The 20,254-nt window shown below is 35.7% G+C and overlaps 1 protein-coding gene across 1 annotated transcript in view; it reads right to left on the minus strand.

Annotated features, from left to right (window-relative positions):
* Window positions 1-19,413, minus strand: part of LOC131690321 (glycerol-3-phosphate phosphatase-like) — a 28,738-nt gene extending 9,325 nt beyond the window's left edge. Inside the window, exons 1-4 of the mRNA XM_058976016.1 lie at window positions 19,309-19,413; window positions 1,702-1,984; window positions 1,329-1,624; window positions 700-1,079 (exon numbers count right to left, since the gene is read on the minus strand). Of these exons, the coding sequence (XP_058831999.1) occupies window positions 700-1,079; window positions 1,329-1,624; window positions 1,702-1,798 (773 nt within the window). The 5' untranslated portion in view covers window positions 1,799-1,984; window positions 19,309-19,413. The remainder of the gene's footprint in view (window positions 1-699; window positions 1,080-1,328; window positions 1,625-1,701; window positions 1,985-19,308) is intronic.
* Between the last annotated feature and the right edge of the window lie 841 nt (window positions 19,414-20,254).

Raw genomic sequence — 20,254 nt, forward strand, 5'->3', positions numbered from 1 at the left:
TGAATTTGGCGAATGAGTAACACGCTTTTGTCAGGATTTTTAAGGTTATACAGAAAACTTACACAAAATAATTGTCCTACTTCAACAGCCTGGCTATATCCCAGACAATACCTACTGCTAGTTTTCCAACGTCCATTATTGCCGATGTACTAAAAATGATAAATATCTTTTTGCGCAATCTGTTAGGGATTTCCATAAATTGCAATAAAAATTATTTTGCAAAAGCAGCCATTAACCGTGATTTGATTGGTGGTCTATTGTTCACCTAGCGAGCATAAATTTTATTTTATTGTTGACGCCTCCCATTTAACAATGAAGCATCTTTCAGACACGTAAAACTAACTTTCTACGGCACAAATTCTCCAGTTTAGTGTTGTAGTACAACAGAACAAAACAGAATACTATTCTTTCTTGTTGAATAATCATTTGTTTCCACATTGCTTAAAAATAACTCTGGAAACTCGTGAAATTCCGTCAACTTTTTCAGCACAGCAAAAGCATGAGGTAAGTCTCCCATGCACCAGCAGGCAACTTTCTGAGCACAATACCAAACCGATACTGAGATCAGAGCTTCCATTGTCCTACTGATAGCCCCCTCCCCCTTGTTATCAGTCCTGCCCAACCGGTATGATCTTGTACAACAACTAAGCGGAAGAGTTAATGCAAATTGGCTGATTGATAACTATACAGAGCACTTACATGTCACCGATGAATAGCGTCCTCTCCGGTTGAGTCACGTGAAACTGCTCCAAAATAAACTCGGCCAACGCTTGGCCCGGTTTGCCGAGTACCACCGCTTTCCGCCCGCTGGCACGTTCAAGAATTTCGATGAAGTATCCCGGCCCTATCACGTCCATGCTGGAATCCAGTGGAATTATATAATCCGTGGCGCCAGCAATGAGCAAACAATCACGGTTTTGTTGCAGATAACACTTGGCCTTCATCATGTGGGCAAGCGAAATGTTCACATCAATGTCCACTACCACGGCTCCTACCTTGGGACCGTCGGCTTCCGAAAAGTACTCGGAGAAGACCCGAACTCCGTTGGGAATCCGCTCGTCGGCGATTTGATCGGTGGGCTGGAATGAAAGAAAATAAATACCAAATTGTACCAAATACATTTGTGAATTTTACTACAAATATACATAATTATCTAACTGCCGTTATTTTGGAAAAAACGGTAATTTTAAACTCAAATATTCAACTAACACGTCAAATTACGAATGATTGCCATAATTCGTCTAGTTTTGTATAAGTAAAAAAGTACTAAGTGTAATTTCTAGAACACTAGAACAATGGCGCCAGCTAACACAAAGAGTCTCACTTACCCCATCCAGTACCGTGAATCCGGCGCTCCGTAGATAATCCTTGAAAACCTCGGTAGCTATGCAGTACACCGCGTCCCGCATGTTGACCGATTTGAGATACTTAACCGTCGTCAAAGCTGGGTGTACAATGTCATGCTGCTGGGGTTCGATTCCCAGTTTGTGGAACTTCTGTGTGTATTCCGCCATTGTGCGCATTCCATTGTTGGAGATGAAAGCTAACTTTTTGCCGTTCTCTTTCAGTAGCTGCAGGGCCCGGTCCACTCCGGGAATTGGACCGGTGAAGTTCCAAACGACACCTAAAGAAAAGATAAAATGATTTTGAATCAACGCGCCAACAAACAGCTAAACATGTGATCCATTAACGACTACTAACCGTCACAATCCGACATGAGCATGTCGAAGGAATCGAGAAACGCGCGTTTTTCCTCCAGGGAAAGATCCAACAAGTGTCTCATTTGAGTCTTTGCCATTATTCAAATGAACCGTGTCAGCAATTCGATTAGAAATATGTTTCACGCACGTGGCTCAAGATGATAAACTACTCGTCGCACAATAATTGGGCACTTATACTTCTGTTTCAGCGAACGGGTCAGATTACTAGTGACAAGCTACGAAAAATGTCGTCTGAACTGAAGCGAACCAAATTCACAACTGACCTGAAAATGAAGAAACCATCAGTTGGTTGACTAGACGACACAATTGTAACGAGAACTACAAATGAGTATCTCTCTCGCTCACGCTTTACAAGAATGAGCTTTTTATCTTTTCTTCTCATCATCCGTATACCAATAGCAGGGCCAAAGAAAACTACCCGAGAAAGATCCGACGGTAAATAAATAAATCAGCAGATTAGTACTTGTCTGGCTAAATAAAACTAGTCGCAAAATTTGTTGGTAGATTGCGAAATTATTGCCAGCCGTTGTTGCGACTATCAGCTATTTGCAAATGTTTCACGGGATCAGATAGTGATACGGGAATATGTATAACGAAATCTTAGTTTGGTCGAAATATCTCAAGGGATACGCGAGTATGTGCTGATAAGATGCTGATCAAAATGCTTAGGCGCAGGCATTGTAATTCTCACTCACTCACGCGAGTAGGAAATAATCCGATGTCTATCTTATCCGGATAAAATGATACGCACAAGTTTCTGTCTCCACGAGGAGCATGAGCTTAACTTTTCCAATACAATATAATTCATAAAACTTTCCTCTCAATACAGATATTTTACTTTTCATGGAAATAAACAACAACAAGGAAACAGAAAATGAAGAAGAATAGACTTTGATTTTGTCCTATAGGTTGGGTGCAAGCACAAAAGGGATAAGGTGATGAACGCATAGGCTCATTATCCAACGGAGTGGAAAATTTTGCGTTTCGGTTACCCGGAGAATTTGTGTATGTTTTCTGAGTGGAAAATTTCCTAATTTCTTCCCTCATAGAGGAAAGTAGGTAAAGACAGCCACAGTGCCGTCTTTATGCATGGGCAAACTGGTCTTGAGCCAGTGGCCCTGGGATTTTTGGGAACGCCATACATTGCATAGATATAATTTAGATGTATATTCATACTGTGTAGCTACCAGTATTGTCGGAACTAAAAAATTAAATTATGCGTTTCTATTCTTTTAGTCACGAAAAAAAGATGTGTGGATAATGTCAAGTGCACAATCAGAGCGAAGTAGAATACATTTTAGGCTGCTCATTCGCATTTTTCGTACTTCTAATAGATGCTATTCAAGTCATTTTTTCGGTATGAATGCAGATCTGAAATCATCCGAATATAGTGGTTAGGACATTTCCAAAAATAAATCATTCATTTTTTAAATTCTCAAAGGGAGAATTAGTTCATATTGTGACAAAGGTCAAATTAAGATCTGATGCAAAATTTTACATCATTTGGACAGTTAAAAAAGGAAAAAAATATTAACTTTTGAAGTAGCATCTAGCAAATTTCAAATCATACCTCTTTTTACCTCAGTATTAGAATGAAGATATTTCCGTTTCTCGAAAATACAAGAAACTGTCCCCAAAATACCCCATCTTTTTAAAATGTTCTTCTCCGTGATGCAAATCATACATATTTTCCAGTTTTCCTAATGTGAAAAAAATCTCAGAAATGCGACCTTTGTCTGAATACGAGAAATTGGGGTTATACGGCCTTTTGCAATTTATGTTAAATTTTATTATTTTCTCGTACATATATCTTTATAATAATTTTCATTAAATGTGCCTTGTTGACCGTTAAAATTTCTTTAGGAACAAAATAAAAATAGATTCGTTACCGGTAAAATTGAGAAAAATCAAATTTTTGGCATTATCTCTACAAACCACCTTTATTTCGTTGAATGACCCAAACTTTCCGCATTTTTTTCCAAGAATAAAACTTTTCTTATGTGATCTCTAAGTGTATTTTAAACTAGAAGTGGTAAATTAAATATTAATTTATTGTTAAATGGAGTTGATATGTGAAATTTAATGTAAAAAATGTGAAATTGAGGATAAAAGTAAAAAAATCTGTTGTTTCTGAATTTTACCGGTAACGAATCTATTTTTATTTTGTTGCTAAGGCTTTTCCATGTTCTACAACATACATTTTATTAAAATTGATTGAAGAATAACAGAGATTTATGCACGAGAAAATGAATAATTTTTTTTGGGCAAAATGACCCAGTACCTCACTTTGTCGTATTTTTTGAGAAATGGAAATATCTCCATTCAAATACTAAGATTGATATGATTTGTAATTTTTTAAATGCTACTTCAAAAGTTATGGCATTTATTATATTTTTCCTCCATATTTTCACACAGTACCAATTTAAAAACTTTAAGCGAAGTGGGCGAGGGTCTGAAATTGTCCAAATGAGGTGAAATTTGGTATCTGAGCTTTGACATTTGTCACAATATAAAATTTTTCCATGCCCTTAAGGTGGAGTAGAGTGGGGTCAAGTTTGTCTGTTTGCTTAGGCGAACTTGAATGATGGCATTTTTGCATTGATTTCGTAAAACAAGCACTCGTTGGAAAGGTTATACATTTGGTAATGTTTTGGCACAAATGGTTTTATGCCTGGCTAAATATTTTTCAAGTTAAATTCAATATGGCGATTAAACAATGTACACACGTAGAAAAAAGCGGTTCAACTTTTATTTGAAGAGTATTAATACTGCAGATTATTTAATAATTAAATTGACGTCATTCAGGTAAGAAAATGAGAATTGGCAAATGATGTGAAAAATCATGAAACCGCGAAAGGAAATTTAAAAAAAAAAAAACAACTTGTTGTTTCGGTAGCTGCGTTTGGTTTTGTACTTGCGAATGGCTTCTTTGGTGTATTCGTCGTCGCCAGAGTGTGGAATTGAAGTTGTTCCTTCCGGCTCACATGGTTGCTTAGCTGTGAGACGATCAGTAGTGATCTATAGTGCCCCCAAACGGCTGATCTATCGTGCCCCCAAGCGTATGTTCCATGTTGATGTCCGTATTTTTTCAAAAACAAAAATATCGAAAAAACGAACACAAAACTCGTGTTCAGCATTAATTCTTACGTAAGAAAAAACCCACTTGGATTTTTTTACATTGATTAAATGTACTGTACTGAGGACGAAAGACAATGCATTTTCGCGGAACAACACGAGAAAAAAAAATAATAAACGACGCCGTAACTGTTACTGCTTATCCACGGTAACAGCCGAAATGACAGTCGTCAACGAAGTTCTGTACCGTGTATCTAATCCACACAAGATGAGCGACCTTTGCAATAAAATAGGAAAGATAATGCCCTATACCTATTGTACCCCCATACTTCTTGACACCATTCTACTCTAATAAAAACCTGTTTTAATCCACCTAGAGGAGCAATTGTGTCTTTCTCATTTCTCCAAACTATGATTTAATAGCTGGTTCGTACAATATAACATTATGAAAATGTCTTTCATTCTTATTACACATGGTAAGTATATATAAGAGCACCATTTTGCATTCATCGCGGTATCGGTTTGAATCGGAGTTTTCTATGTGATCGCACTCCACAACTCGTAACTCCGGAGCCGGAAGTCGGATGGAGATGGAATTTAATATCAGTTTCCGGGGACGCAACACCTTTCATTTAAGACTAAGTTGATCAAATCGGTCTAGTCATTTTCGAGAAACCAATATAACCGTTATTCTGAATTTGGATGCTTCCGGATCCGTCGATGGTGGCCAGTGTGGCCAAAGAGACTTTGCATGACTGTTGGTGACCTAGATCTACAAATTCAACAGTTGTGTTTACATTTTGGAAAAAAATTCACCTTTTTACATTCATCGCAGAATTCGTTAGAATCGGGATTTGCTGCGTGATCGTACGTATCACCCTGTAAATCAGGAACCAGAACTCGGATCCACACAAAATTCAACAGCAGCTGATGGACCTTTCATTTAAAATCAAGTTTGTCAAAATCGGTTCAGGAAATTCCGAGAAACCGATGTGGACAAATCAACAACTTTTGTTTTGTAACCATACTCTTCAACTCGTAATCCGGAACAAGATGTCGGTTGAAAATGAAATTCAATAGCACCTTATGGGAATATGATACCTTTCATTTGAATCTGAATCTGTAAAAATCGGTTCAGCCATCTCCGAGAAAACGATGTGGACATTTTGTTAACAAATCCGCACATACACATACATACATACATACATACATACATACATACATACATACATACATACACACATACATACACATGCATACACACATACATACACACAGATATTTTGCGATCTCGGCGAACTGAGTCGAATGTTATATGAGACTCGGCCCTCCGGGCCTCGGTTAGAAAGTCGGTTTTTGGAGCAATTGCATAACCTTTCTATATGAGAAAGGCAAAAGAATAATATTTAATTAGCTTAATCAGCATGAGTTCAGTGTTATCTTCCCGTGATTATATTTTGAAATGTTGGTGGAATGGGTTTGAAAGTGGAGGGAATGGGGGGTTAGTATAGTGGGAGTGGAGGATGCGTCAGAAATCCTTCATCTTATTTCGGTATACGGGGTGGATGAAGGAAATGCGGGCGGTCCAAGGGGAGGGGAGTGATGAAGGAGGGAAGTGTAAGGGCAACGCGGGGGGAGGGGCGGCGACGCAATACTCAACTGCGTATTTTGCCTTCCATTTGAGACTTGGATTGAGAAAATCGGTTCAGTCATCACCGATTCTTTATATGAGAAAGGCAAAAACGTTCTAACATATTCTATGGATCGTCTTTGCTGGCTAAAGAAGAGCCCCTTGTTGTCAGGGAAGAAATTGATTCCGCAATAGGATTCGGCACTCCAAATAGAACGGAACTAATTATTTGCATTCACCATTACAATCAACTATCAACCATCTAGCATCATCAGAGCGTCAGAGTCGTGATGTAAATTACTGCTTCATCCCCTTTGAATAGTGTGATGTTGCAGTCAAATAAGGCGTACACGATTTTTCTTGTTATTCCTTGTAGGAGCAACATATGAGTATTCTAAACGTGCTAGGAACATCAAATTTCAGCTGCCTTTTTAGCAACAAATAGAATATGGTTATGGCTTACAGGTTAACGTTATTTAATTTAATAGACACAAAGTGCTCTAAACCGTTGGTATTGGTTAGAAATATGTACCAAAAGTTTGTTACCTAAATCATTTGTTGTCTAAAGCGGACACCTGGTCATTTCATGGTAATGTCAAAGTACATATTCTGATACATTCTTTCGATGCTAATATGCTACCTCTAGAAAGACCCTTTGACGTCAGAAAAAGAATTGATTCGCCATCTGAAGACGATGGTGCTTTACGGACCTCTCAATATTGTCTTTTCAGTATCCTGTTATCGACATGCAGGCCTGGTATCGTGATATCGGCAAATCTGAATAGGACTTGTATCTATAATTAACAACTATTTGGTTTTCATTTGGTGCTTGTTTTTGACGGCTCTGCCTGAGATAGACTGAAAAAGTTCAAAGGACTTAGAATATTGGTGGAAGTTTTTTTTGCACGGATTTCGCAATTATCACTGTTTTTGCAAAAAAAATCCTCATTCCGAAAATATCCATATTAATTCCGTAATAGTGAATTTTGCGAAACCGGAAGTAACTATCTTGAATTTCAAAATGGCGTCAAAAATCAATTTCTGACAGCTGTTCGTCAAGACCATTCCGAAAATACCCATATTGATTGGGTTATAGAGAATTTCGCTTAACCGGAAATCGCCATCATGGATTTTAAAATGGCGTCAAAAATTTATTTCTGGCACCGACTTTTCCGAAAATACCCAAATTGTTGAGGTGAGGGCCATAAGGAGTCTTCCCGACTCGTCTCTTCCATCTTTCCGAAAGTTTTCTAAGTCTTTTGCATTCAAAAGGAATTCATATTTTTTTGCAAAAACCGTGTTAATTGCGAAATCCGTGCAAAAAAACTGCAGTTCTTTCTTCGGTCTCTGTCAACATTCCTTTCCTTCCCAGGTAGAGCAGCATTGGACTTGGCCAGCGACGTTATTGGCCATTTTATGAAAGTGTTGGGGCAGTGAAATATGCACAGTGACTCACTGTCAGTGAGAATGATTTGCCCCTTCCAAGCATCAGTTTTTCGGTTCATTGTGGATTTTCATTCACTCGGTCAATCACGAAGTGCAACTACGGGCAGTCTACCTTAGCTAAGCTAAGCTAGTGTATCATATGATTATTTTTGATTCTCATGAGTTTATAAATTGAATTTGTGTCTTGTCATACCATTAAGTGAGACATCGCTTGCAAAACTTCATGTAATATGTTATTATTACTAGTAGATCAGCATGTTTAAATTGGATGATGGTACTAATTTATATATTTTTGGTTATCAATTATTCGAAGTTCATTAAATAAGTATCCATCATATGACACATTCTTTCGTGACGTTACAACGATTTGTCGAATCTTCATTCGACAAATATGTTATAACTTTATCAAATGAACGCATACATCAAAACTTATTTCAGACTCAGAAGGTAGACAAAATTTCACGAAAAATTCAATCAACATTAACTGAATATACTGGAAGATGATTCTTTTTTGACCGATAATGTAACGTGACGTTAGACGAAACGAGCGTGCAATGACGAATGAAATAAATCAAAGTAAACCATGACACAGTGTAATACTATTTTCACACTACAGAGTTAAAACACGTTATAATAATTAGCAATAAGAAAAATGTCACCAAGATAACGTTAAAACACGGTTTAACTCGTAGTGTAAACGTAGTATAAGCAACTATGATTACTTTTTATGTGTTTTTACAATATTTGAAAAACATTTCCGAAATGATTTGTGAAATGAATATACTTGATTACTGAACGAATATTTATTTCGTTCAGCACGATTCACATTAGCTTCATCCTCTGTGTAATTAGATGTATAAATAATGGATAGGCTTCGGATACTGAAAGCTCATGATTTTGAGATTTAATATGTTATAATAAAATAATGGTAACTTCGACCCAAAAACATCAGCAAAGTTTTATTGCCGCTTTAGCTATTTGGATGCGAAATACAACCCATTTCGTTTTAAGAGTCATAAATCGCTTAAAACATTAAGTTCTAAAGGTATTCATATGTATCGCATAGTTGATCATATATAATTTCAAAACGAAAAAGTTGATGATTGTTTAATATTCCAGATAAAGTGAGAATACGTCGCTTAGTGCCATAATACCCATTTGTATGTATTATATGACCTCTCCTTTTGTACATGTAAAATGAATCTGTGCATATTATACAATCAATTTATATCGCCTGAGTACAGCAACATGCACTGTAATTCTCAACCACTCACACGGCTACACTGATAAAAATATAAATGTAATGTCCATTAATTTTACACATAGATTTTTGCCATTAGCGGTGGCATTTAGACACTATTTGCTGGCACATAACCCTATTGTGTATATTTACAAGAAATATTAATCTCGCATTCATTTCATAACTATAAAGTACATAAAATTCGATTCTATAACATTACGCACATATATTTTATGTGTATGCATAGGTACATAGTTTATACAGTTGACACATAGAAGGTATGTGTGCGCATGATAACATTAGCATTTCTTCTTCATGCGGATTTTAAGTGGTTTGGAGCAAATAGGATTTACGTTTGGATTTTTATCAGGGTAGGAAATAATCCAATGTCCATTTTATCATCATATAAGATGAGACGCGCAATATTCCGTCTCTAAAAAGAGCATGAGTATAACTTTTCCAATATTACCCTTACACGCGCAATTAAACCGTATTAACTAAGCAATTACATTACTGTAATTATATGGGAATTCCGCCATTACTCGCCTTACACGACCACTAAAAGTGACATTATTATTCAGAATAACATTCCGAATTCGTGTAAGGCCCTTATAAGCCTTTCAACTAACCAGATAATGCGATTTCGTGAAAATAAACAATCAGGATAGTCCCTAAGTTAGAAAGAGAAGATAAAGTGAAGTAGAATAGAATTCGGTTTTGGTCTGTACGACATGAGAGCTTGCAAAGAAGTAACCATAAAGGGAATAAGGCGCTAAACTCAGTAGCTCATTATCCAGCCCAGTGGAAAATTTTGCGTTTTAAAATACAGAGATAACTTGTGTGAGTGTGTTTTCGGAATGGAAGTTTTTTTCAAATTTTTGCTTACATCAGTAACAAATGCAATGCCTGCATGGGAGATTTACGTTAAGGGAGCATGGTTTTGAGAATTGCAACACAAAACGTATTCCAACAAAGAGTTGTGGATCAGGATAAGCAGGTTAATCAAAGCAGGTAATAAAATTGACCGAAGTGCATACGTTTATTAGAATGCATAAAAAGGGGAGCGATGGAAAATTACAATCCCATGTAGCAGATTCTGTCTAGGAAGATCAGGAGAATTAATTTACGAATCGATTAAAAACATGCGCTGATGCCTAGAGGCAGATCACTCTAGGAATGTATAACAAAGTGGCATCAAATTAGGAAAAATGCATTTTATTCGCATTTTTGCATCAACTTTCTACTCCCTCGCAGAAAAGTCTGTTCAAAAACGTCCTACGCTGAGTCACTTTGTTGGACATTTTGTTGAATGAAGGGCTTGTGTTTTGTAGGGTTTTGACGTCTTACAAGCTACCCAAAATACAAAAATACATTACTAATTTCTATTTTGATGGAAAGAAATGCATTCAATTTCGCTGATTTTTGAGAATTGCACCATAGTCTGAAGCGGCCTTTCTACCACAAACATAAGAGAAAAAAGCGATAATCGCAAGCTATTGCCATCCAGCCCTTTCCTCAATATTGAACCTCCTGATTGGTCGTTTTGTCTACCGAAATCGTTCGTCAAATTTAAATTAACCCTGGCCAGAGTGAGAATCAAAGGCGCCAAAGATCAGGTCGCCGCTGTTCAGACAAACGCCATTTTGGGGTAAACTGTTTTAGATATACCATGAATTTTAAAATCTCTAAATTGTGGCGTTTTCAGAATTTTGAAATTCTTGTGGGTTACTGAGATATCGTAAACCCCCGACTTTAATCATCGGGGTGACTTTGATCACTCGAATCTATTTCCGTAGATCGTTTATTAAACCAGAATAGTCTACCGAATCATTTTAATTTTAAATGATTTTTACTCTAAACTTATAAAATACTGATTTGTTTTACTTTTTGAGTATATTATTCGATTTTTGGGTACAAAACCTACAAAAAAACCGAAATATGACTTTATCTTATTTTTACGAAGCTTCGTAAAGTATTTTTTTTTAAAACAAATAAATCTCAGATGTGAGCAAGAGTAATAAAGTACAAGCGTTTAGAGTAATAAATTACAAGAGTTTTTATTTTCCTTTAGAGTGGGATGTGTTGGCAATTATTTCAAATTATTTCAAGCTAAAATTCACAATATTTTTTATTGTTCAATAGTCCAACGTGCTAAAATGAACGAAACTTTTTGCACATTGATAAAGCACTGAAATAAAACAATTTTAGCAGTTTTAAAGGTTTTCAGAATCTTTTATTCTAGTTGGACACAAATAATACGAATTTTGGTTACTCGAATTTTACAGTATATTGAAATACTTTGTATAATACCAATTAACATATATTTAACAATGAGTATCTTTCCAGAATTAGTTTAAACGAACATTTGAATGAAAAACATTGATATCAATAACTTGATATGGGTGAACAGAACATGCAGGTTATCAAAGTCACCCCGGAATACGAAAATGGACTTCAATTTGACATCATTTTTGGAAAAATAGCTGGAAGCGGAAAATTTTAGGTAAAACCATTTAATCTTGTTCTCCATACATCAGTACATGGTTTAAAAATATAAAACTTGAAAAAAAAATGTGTTGCATTTAAAATATGTAATGGTTACTTCGAAAAGTGATCAATGTCACCCCAGTTTACGGTATAGCGGAACATGATTATGACAAACGCCAATTTCTCGATTGAACGACTTGTGCTATCTTGTGGTAACAAAAAGTCAGACAACAATCCTAGCATCAAGTGCACATTGAATCCAAAAAGCTTATAGTAAACCTACAGATGTTTTTGATGACATACATGATTCCTTTGCAAATCTATCATAATCATTAGCTAGGTTCTGGTCTTGTGAGCAAAACATTTACCACCATAGTTTTCTCTGCGCTTACAGAACTTGTGTTTTCAAGATTATTGAACAAATTTTCTTTTAAGGTTGCCACTATTTTAAAAGTATGCCGAAATCAGGGTTGTTAACGTTGAATTCAACTTTATCGCCGTTCAGCGCGATGAGTTCAGCGCCATTACTGGAGATGAATTTCACGTTAATTTCATCGTCATTGTCAACTCACTTCGCCTTATCGGAAATTTTCGCGTTGAACTTTATTTGAAGTGCTTTTTTCGTCAGGGTAATTATTTAGTTTTTTTCACATGAAGGTTAATTTTGGAGCCATAAAAATCATTTCTCGGCAAACATATGATTACGGCTTAAAAACCAACTATCAAACTTCACTTTGAATGAAAATTCCGAGCAAACCGTAACTCGAAAATCACAGATGTTGGCAGTAGATTAAAGATAAAAGTTTTCTTTATCGTTAACTGCTATGTACTGTATTCGGCCAGTAACGGTTTGTCCGGAATTTTCTTTCAAACAGAATTTTGACAGTTGGCTTTTACGCCGTAATCCTACACACCAAAAAAATCTGAATTTTATCGTTGACGTAATTGCAAACATGACACAATTCAACAAACCGTAATTTACGAAATGACGGAACATTACCGTGTTCCGTTTAATTTTACATGAAACATATACTTTACATGCGCAATGACATAAAATTACACTTCCTACCATTCAGAACAAACGCTGTATGTGGAGTAAAATTACATGATTTACGAAATTAAACGTCATGTAAAATTAAAATCAAACGTAAAACTAAGTCATTTTTGATGCTCGTATATGTCAGGGTCAGGAGACGTACATTTACACTATTTTTTTAGGTGTGTATGTTTGTCGAGATTTGTACCAGTCCATGGCAGCGTTAGGTGATGATTTGCAAAACTATGTTTTTCCATCCTTTTACAATGTAGTGATTATTCGGACCTCCCTATGGGGCAATTTACCCCATCATTTTTATTTACATATTTTACAATGGCATTATCTTTATTGGAGAAACTCATTAAAAACAATGAAAACGCGCAAAAGAGGTGAGCGTCTTGAAAATATCAGTGTTTTCACCCAAACAAAAAACATTCCATTGAATAGGAGCCTTTTGCTTGTCAAAAATGAAACGCTCTACATACCGTGCGAAATTCCGCGCAAAATTCCACGTGAAATTCCACGCGAAACTCCGTGCGAAATTTCGTGTGATTACGCGTGATATTCCGCGCGATATTCCGTGCGAAATTCAGCGCACACTGTAAGCCATTCGATGAAAAAAAATAACAAAACTAATTCTTGTTTTACTAATTAGTTGATTTCAACAACAAAAAAATATTTTTTAATGGCAAAAATCTCTTATTTTTGCGAGATCCTCAAAATAATAGTTATTGAAAATTATTATTGATTTTGACAGCAAACTAGCCAAGATGCACACCCTACTGAAATACATCGAGTAAGAGACAGCAACTGTGTTCATATAAGCTGGGCATAACGGTTATGCAGGTAGGTAGCTGTCTCAGCTTTAAAAGCTTGTTTTAGCCTGGACCTAATCACCTAACCCAATTCACAAACAACAAAAATTTAACTGACCTCATTGCTGGTTTTAACTAGTTCATCATTTAAAATATTTCCAACAGAAGAAACGATCTTCAATAACATTTTGTTTCAATACATGTATACCACTGAAGGTTGAAAGCATTATCAAACACTATCAAAATCTGTCTACTTCGGATTTAGTTGATTATATTGTAAAATTTAAATTATGAATTGATTCTGTAATATGCAACAAGATAATTATTTTTCATCTCTTGAGATCCCTAATTAGATATGGAATAAATATTATTCGCAGTGCTGGCTAGTTGAATAGAATAGAATTAAAAATTATACCTTTTATATGAAATTAAACTCATTGATCTATAACAAACAATCCTTTTGCTATTTCGTCTCTTTCAATCATAACAAAAAAATAAGATTACAGTCCACAAAAGATAACATTATGAGAAACATAACTAAATATTCAATTAACGAATGCAATAACTGCCCTCCGAAGTATTTCAACAATTAAACTCCATTCTTTCAACAGTTGGTCGGTGAAACAAAACGTCAATCAAAATTAGTCATCATTTTGAAACATGTTGTATTTAACGATGAACTAGTTTAAATCAAGTTTAAATCAATTTCAGTTGTTCTGAAATGATAGTGTAACGGCATATGCGTTTGTGTCCAGGCTGAAACAAACGTTACAAGCAGAGGCAAGCTTTTAAAAGCTTTAACCCAGGTAAGCTTACCAAGTTTTGTGCCTAGGCTGAAACCTTCGTATCCAGACTGAGACTGACAGCATCGAAACAACAGCGCTAGATTATTGTTTCCAACAAAAAGTTAGTTCGCCCAAATATCTAGACGAAGTCAAGAATTCAATTACTTTTTTAGTTGAAATTGTGATAAATCGGTTTTCAAGGAATTGTTATTTTCACCCGCCTAACTGCTCTGCCCTTGATCGCATATCTGTCCCATTTGTATTTTTGTAGATTATGCTTTTTTTATTATTATTTATTTATTTATTTATTTATTTATTCTTATTTTTCATCTGACCTGTGTTGGTCTACATGAAATGTTTCTAGAATGGGAAAAGCCCATTTCAGGACATACTTCAGAAGCAATCCTCAAATGGGCGTAAAAACCCATCATCTTTTCAAATTTTTCACAGTTGATTACAATGATTTTACACTACAATTAAACATAATCACATAGTACACAGTATTGCAAGAACAAAAATTACAAATATTGCAAAAATTTATTGTCCTCATTATGCTTGGTGCTACATCCATACGGGAAAGTGGTCGGTTGTCGGCACTCCTATGTAGCTTTTGACAGAAACCAGACATAAACATTCTGATAAATATTATTTGTGTGTTATATTAGCTCGATCTTTTTGTGCCGATTGCTGAAGCAAACACACTCAAATGTTCTGTTCTACAACCAATATATTTTTTAAACAAGTGAAACTTGTTTAGTGTTAGGTTTAGTGTTTTACATTTACATGAAGAAAGCCCATATACCAGATTGTCACGACCAGACAGTTTGGTGTGTGTTTGGGTGGACTAAGAGAGTTAAACTCTGTAGCTCCCCTCCCCCTCCTCTGTCTGGCTGACCTCTGTCTGATCTGTCTGAAGCTTTGGTAAAAAATGGTAACTGCCTGAAACTGACTCAATTGCAGTGAATGCAATCCGTTAGTACGGTTTTTTGTTTTAGTGTTTCGGATTCTCCTCGTCAGTAACTAGCACCAACTGGGTGTCTAGTTCGACGATGTATCTAAGCTAGTACCCAAATTAGCACTAGTTAGACACTAAAATCCAAAAAGTCACACGTCTTGCGTGAACACTAAACAACTGGCTTATACCGAGTGATGTCTCGATAGTAAGCACAGAAGTTCTGTTTGCCGATGAAGAATTTTAACCGAAACTGTCTTATGGTTTCCCATTTTGGGAATTTGCATAATCTCAGGCGTTTGGGTTTTCAAACCATAAGACAGTTTCGGTTCAAATTCTTCGTCGGCAAACAGAACTTCTGTGCTTACTATCGAGACATCACTCGGTATAAGCCAGTTGTTTAGTGTTCACGCAAGACGTGTGACTTTTTGGATTTTAGTGTCTAACTAGTGCTAATTTGGGTACTAGCTTAGATACATCGTCTAACTAGACACCCAGTTGGTGCTAGTTACTGACGAGGAGAATCCGAAACACTAAAACAAAAACCGTACTTTATGTAAGGTATGTGTCCTTATGCACAAAAAATTTGGCATCGTCCAAAATTTTCCCATTTTGGGAATTTGCATAATCCGTTAGTGCCTTAGCAGTGCGTAATATTCGCACTAATTTTTCACATACACATATTGTGGTTCTGATGAAGAATGATGTTCACAATGTCTTTGATAGTTGTTGAAATGAATAAATATCCTTTTCACTTTGAAACTTGATGATTATCATTCATATTTGTACATTTTTAGTAAATTTTCTCAGGATACCGACCACATTTTTCAAAATGGTAAAAAATTATCATTTTACTAAATTGTTAATAAATTTTTCACGTTGACAGAATAAATTATTTCTTTCATAAGTTATTAGCTAATGTCTCTAGCTTTCCATTGGTATGCTTATTCTCATATATTGTTCAATTGGAGTAATGTTGTGAGCCAAAAACAAAAGTGTACCGACAACCGGACACATTCCCACACTGAAAACCATTCGATGAAGAAAATAACAATACAAATTCTTGTTTTCCTAATTAGTTGATTTCACCAGAAAAATGAAAAACGTAACTAAATGTTCTCTTGCGGATGCGACAGCAACTATGTTCATACATGCTGGGCTTAATGGTTATGCAAGTTAGCCTGGACGCAACTACCTGAACCAGTACACAAAAAAACAGAAATTCAACTGATCTCATTTTTGTTTTACCTAGTTTTTCTTTAAAAACATTTCAATAAAGAAATGATTTTGATTGACATTTTTTCAACACATGTGTTATACATAATATTATAATATTGAAAGTATTGCCGAAAATGGTCAAAATTATTCTATTTCGGATTTAGTCGATTATATAGTAATATGCAATATGATAATTATTTTTCATCTCTTGAGATTCCAACTAGATGTGGAATAAGTATGAAGTTTTTTTTGTAGTGCTGGCTGACTAAATAGAAAAGAAATAAAAGTTATACCTTTCATCTAAAATTGAAATCATCAATTAATAACCAACAATCCTTAATTACCTTTGGCTATTTCGTCTTATTTAAGAGTGCAGTTTATAAAAAAATAACATTATGAGAAACAAACTCTATATTATATTTACGTGTGAATTACTGGCATACGAAGTATTTCAACAACTTAATTCCATACCTTCATCCGTCGGTAGGTGAAACAAAATATTTTAAATATCCAATGTTGTATTTTATGATGAAGCAGTTTAATTCAACAATGAGATTAGTTGAATTCCAGTCGTTTGTGTCTTGGCTGAAAAGGTAGTGTTACGGCATATGCAATTGTGTCTGGACTAAAACAAGCGTTACAAGCTGAGGTAAGCGTTTCAAGCTTTAGCTCAGGTAGGCTTTTTAAGTTTTGTGCTAGGCTGAAACGTTCGTGTCCAGACTGAAACTGACAGCATCAAACCAACAGCGTTGAATTATTGTTTTGGGCCGTACACAAATGACGTAGCTTTTTTTCGACAATTTTTGACCCCCCCTTCCCTTTCGTAGTATTTGGTCACAAAATTGTAACCTCCCCCTCGTAAATAACGTAGCATTTACCTACCCCCTCCCCCTCGTTCCATGCAAAGCGCCCGGGTGATGAAAAAAAAGTTACATATGTTTTTCAATTATTTTAAATACATCTCCTTTCAAAATGTTTTGCGTGCAAAATAAGCCCCATTTCGTGACAAATATAGTGTTGATAGTTTTGTTTTGAATTTTATATGTCAAGTAAAGCATGAAGGCAAGTTCTCTCAGTTCACAATCGTGCAGCTGCCAATGATTCTAAGAACCATACGTTCATCTAAATTACTAAATTTTGCATACAAAATCTTTTCGTATTTTTGCGAACTTGTAATTCCGCGAATCGTAAAATTTACCTCATGAAAAACCGCATGTTTGAATTTAAATTCATTTCTCTTGGAAATGGAGGATCATTAAATTGTTTTCTCTAAACAATGGGTTTTAAACTTAATGGTACGTCGCACAACTTCTGACCCTACACTCCCCCTTGTCACACTTCGTCACAAATTTGCTATACCCTCCCTACCCCCCAAAATGCTACGTCATTTATGCATGTCCCCTTTAACAAAAACTTAGTTCGCCAAAATATTAACTAGACGAAACCAAAAACTCAACTAATTTTTCAGTTGGAATTGTGATGAATCGGTTTTCCGTGCATACTAGTGATAGCTTTGTTGTAGATATCGGGAAAAACAACGAGTCAGATTGTCCAATTTAAAAATAACTGCATTTCAGTGCCATATGAAAAGTGATCGCACATCAGTCCCAATCAAATTTTCATTTATATTTCAGGAATAACTGCAATTACTCGGAATCATTCATATTGGGTATACATATGTGTTTAGATTGTTGGGTATTCTTAATTATGGAAGATTATGCCAACATTTGACAGAAAGCGTCACTATCCTGTTCACTCTAGGCCGGACTAACGCTCTGGTAAATAGTGGGAGATTTCTTTTGAATAGTCTGATAGGCGCCTTATGTTAATCCTTTCATGCCCAACTTTTTTCTAGTACATGTAGGATCTCAAAATTATTTTTCCTTGAAAAAGGTGGGATCAAGAAACACGAAAAACCTTTTTTCATAAAGATAGTTGCTTCCCTCGCAGTGCTAGAAGCTGTTCAATTTTTACGTTGCAATGCTCAATACAATTCTCGTAGAATATTTACAATAGTCCAATTGCGTCGAAAACGTGGACAAAGTCATACTAAATTGATAAGTTTTACCAGTTTTCAATAATATTGCGACATAACAAAGTTATATGAAAAAATCATTTTCCGTCGTCTACGTAAACTGGCCCTGGCAGCAGTGCTCCATCGAAATACAATCAGACTAATTGCAATAGCTTCAGTTCTAGAGCTGATCATTGTAGCTGTTAATGAAAGGCAATAGTCACATTTATTAGCCTTACTTGTTTTTGTGAGTAAATCTTGCCACAATCAAAAGTTATAGCAGTTTTAAAACGTTGTTGTCCACAAACAACATGGGCATGAATGGGTTAAATATTCCAAACTTATTAGTGTTTAACCCTTAAAAAATGTGCAATGTTTTTTTTAAACCAACATTTCGCAAAACGTTTCAAAATTATCGTAGTAAAGTGTTAAAACTGGGAGATATTTTTTAAACTCTTTGAAGGACATTAGTTCACGCCTAGGGTTAATATCAGAAGAAGTGTTTATCTTGGAATGCAATGGTAACTACAGTTTCTGTTTCGATACAAGCGTATGGATAATGAGATGATCACATGCGTAGTTATCTAGTTCGACAGCACGTGACGGATGAAAATGTTGTTTTGGCCACAATTCAAGAGATCACCATTACTTGCAAATAGCTCTCGAAAGAAATCGTTCTCAGATTTCTCTGGACTGCAACATGCAATTATATAATTCCAATCATAAGCTTAATACGATACTACGCACTTGCTGTACTGAAAAGGTAATTTTGCCTTTTAATTACATACAATTTAAGCCCTCAATGGATGTACTTATTTAATTTTCACTTTAATAAACATATTATACTGCACTGAGAGCCGGTAAGTGTCCGGTTTGACTTTTTACAAACCTGTTGAACCAAAAGCTGGAACTTCTTTGACTGCACACGGCAAACTAAAACGGTTCAACCCATAGTCCAACTGGGTGACCTTCATCAAACTGTGTTGAGGGTGGTTGGAAAACTGCCGGTCGTTGCGCATGTCTCGCATATCGTTGAATCCCTTTCACCACCACAGCACCCGGGAACATTGTATAGTGCAGGGCCCTTTGGTAGTTATCAGCTGACGAAAGTAATTTCCATTCGCTGATCAAGTGAACTTGACCGTCTCATAATCTTTGGATGATGTATCTGTACTCGTTAGTTTATATTGGGGAGCGGAAAGGGTTCAGAATCGAACTCGTTACCCTGGCATCGACGTCCAGCCTCGACTAAGCAATGTGCCAACATTATAATAACATATGTTTGTCTATAAATAGTAATAAACAAAAAATGTTGATGATGATAGTAGATGCGGTGAGGTAGTAATTTTGATACTGTGCATGATGATTCAGCATTCTTATTGAATGCGTTGTTAGGGAAGAGTAGGTATAGTTAGTTCATATATGCTAAAGATTTATATTGGTGAACTTCAATACAGTATCAGGTCCAGTAGTTACAATCATTTTAAGCTCAAAAGTAGCACTTTATCGCAATTAAATGAAAAGAAAACCAATAAATCACTTTAGCTTTAATATCTATATTGCGTACTTTTTGTCAAATAGTTCTTTTCACAAAATCATTTGAATTGCCTGCTTTTTCATGAAGAAATAAACTCGTTATTACCTGTGTGAATGTAAATGAATCTTGTGCGTTGTTTTTTAATAAAATGGTTAGTCCAAACCAGTGTAATGAATATTCAGAAAAATTGCGTGGTACGTAGTTGAGTAAAATTTGGCGTACAGTCGCCCCAATTTTCTTATAAAAATATAGTCACCAATTATCAATGTATCAAAACTACGGGTAAACGGAATTTTCT

Source organism: Topomyia yanbarensis, chromosome 3 (genome assembly GCF_030247195.1).
Source record: "Topomyia yanbarensis strain Yona2022 chromosome 3, ASM3024719v1, whole genome shotgun sequence".
Lineage (NCBI taxonomy): Eukaryota > Metazoa > Arthropoda > Insecta > Diptera > Culicidae > Topomyia > Topomyia yanbarensis.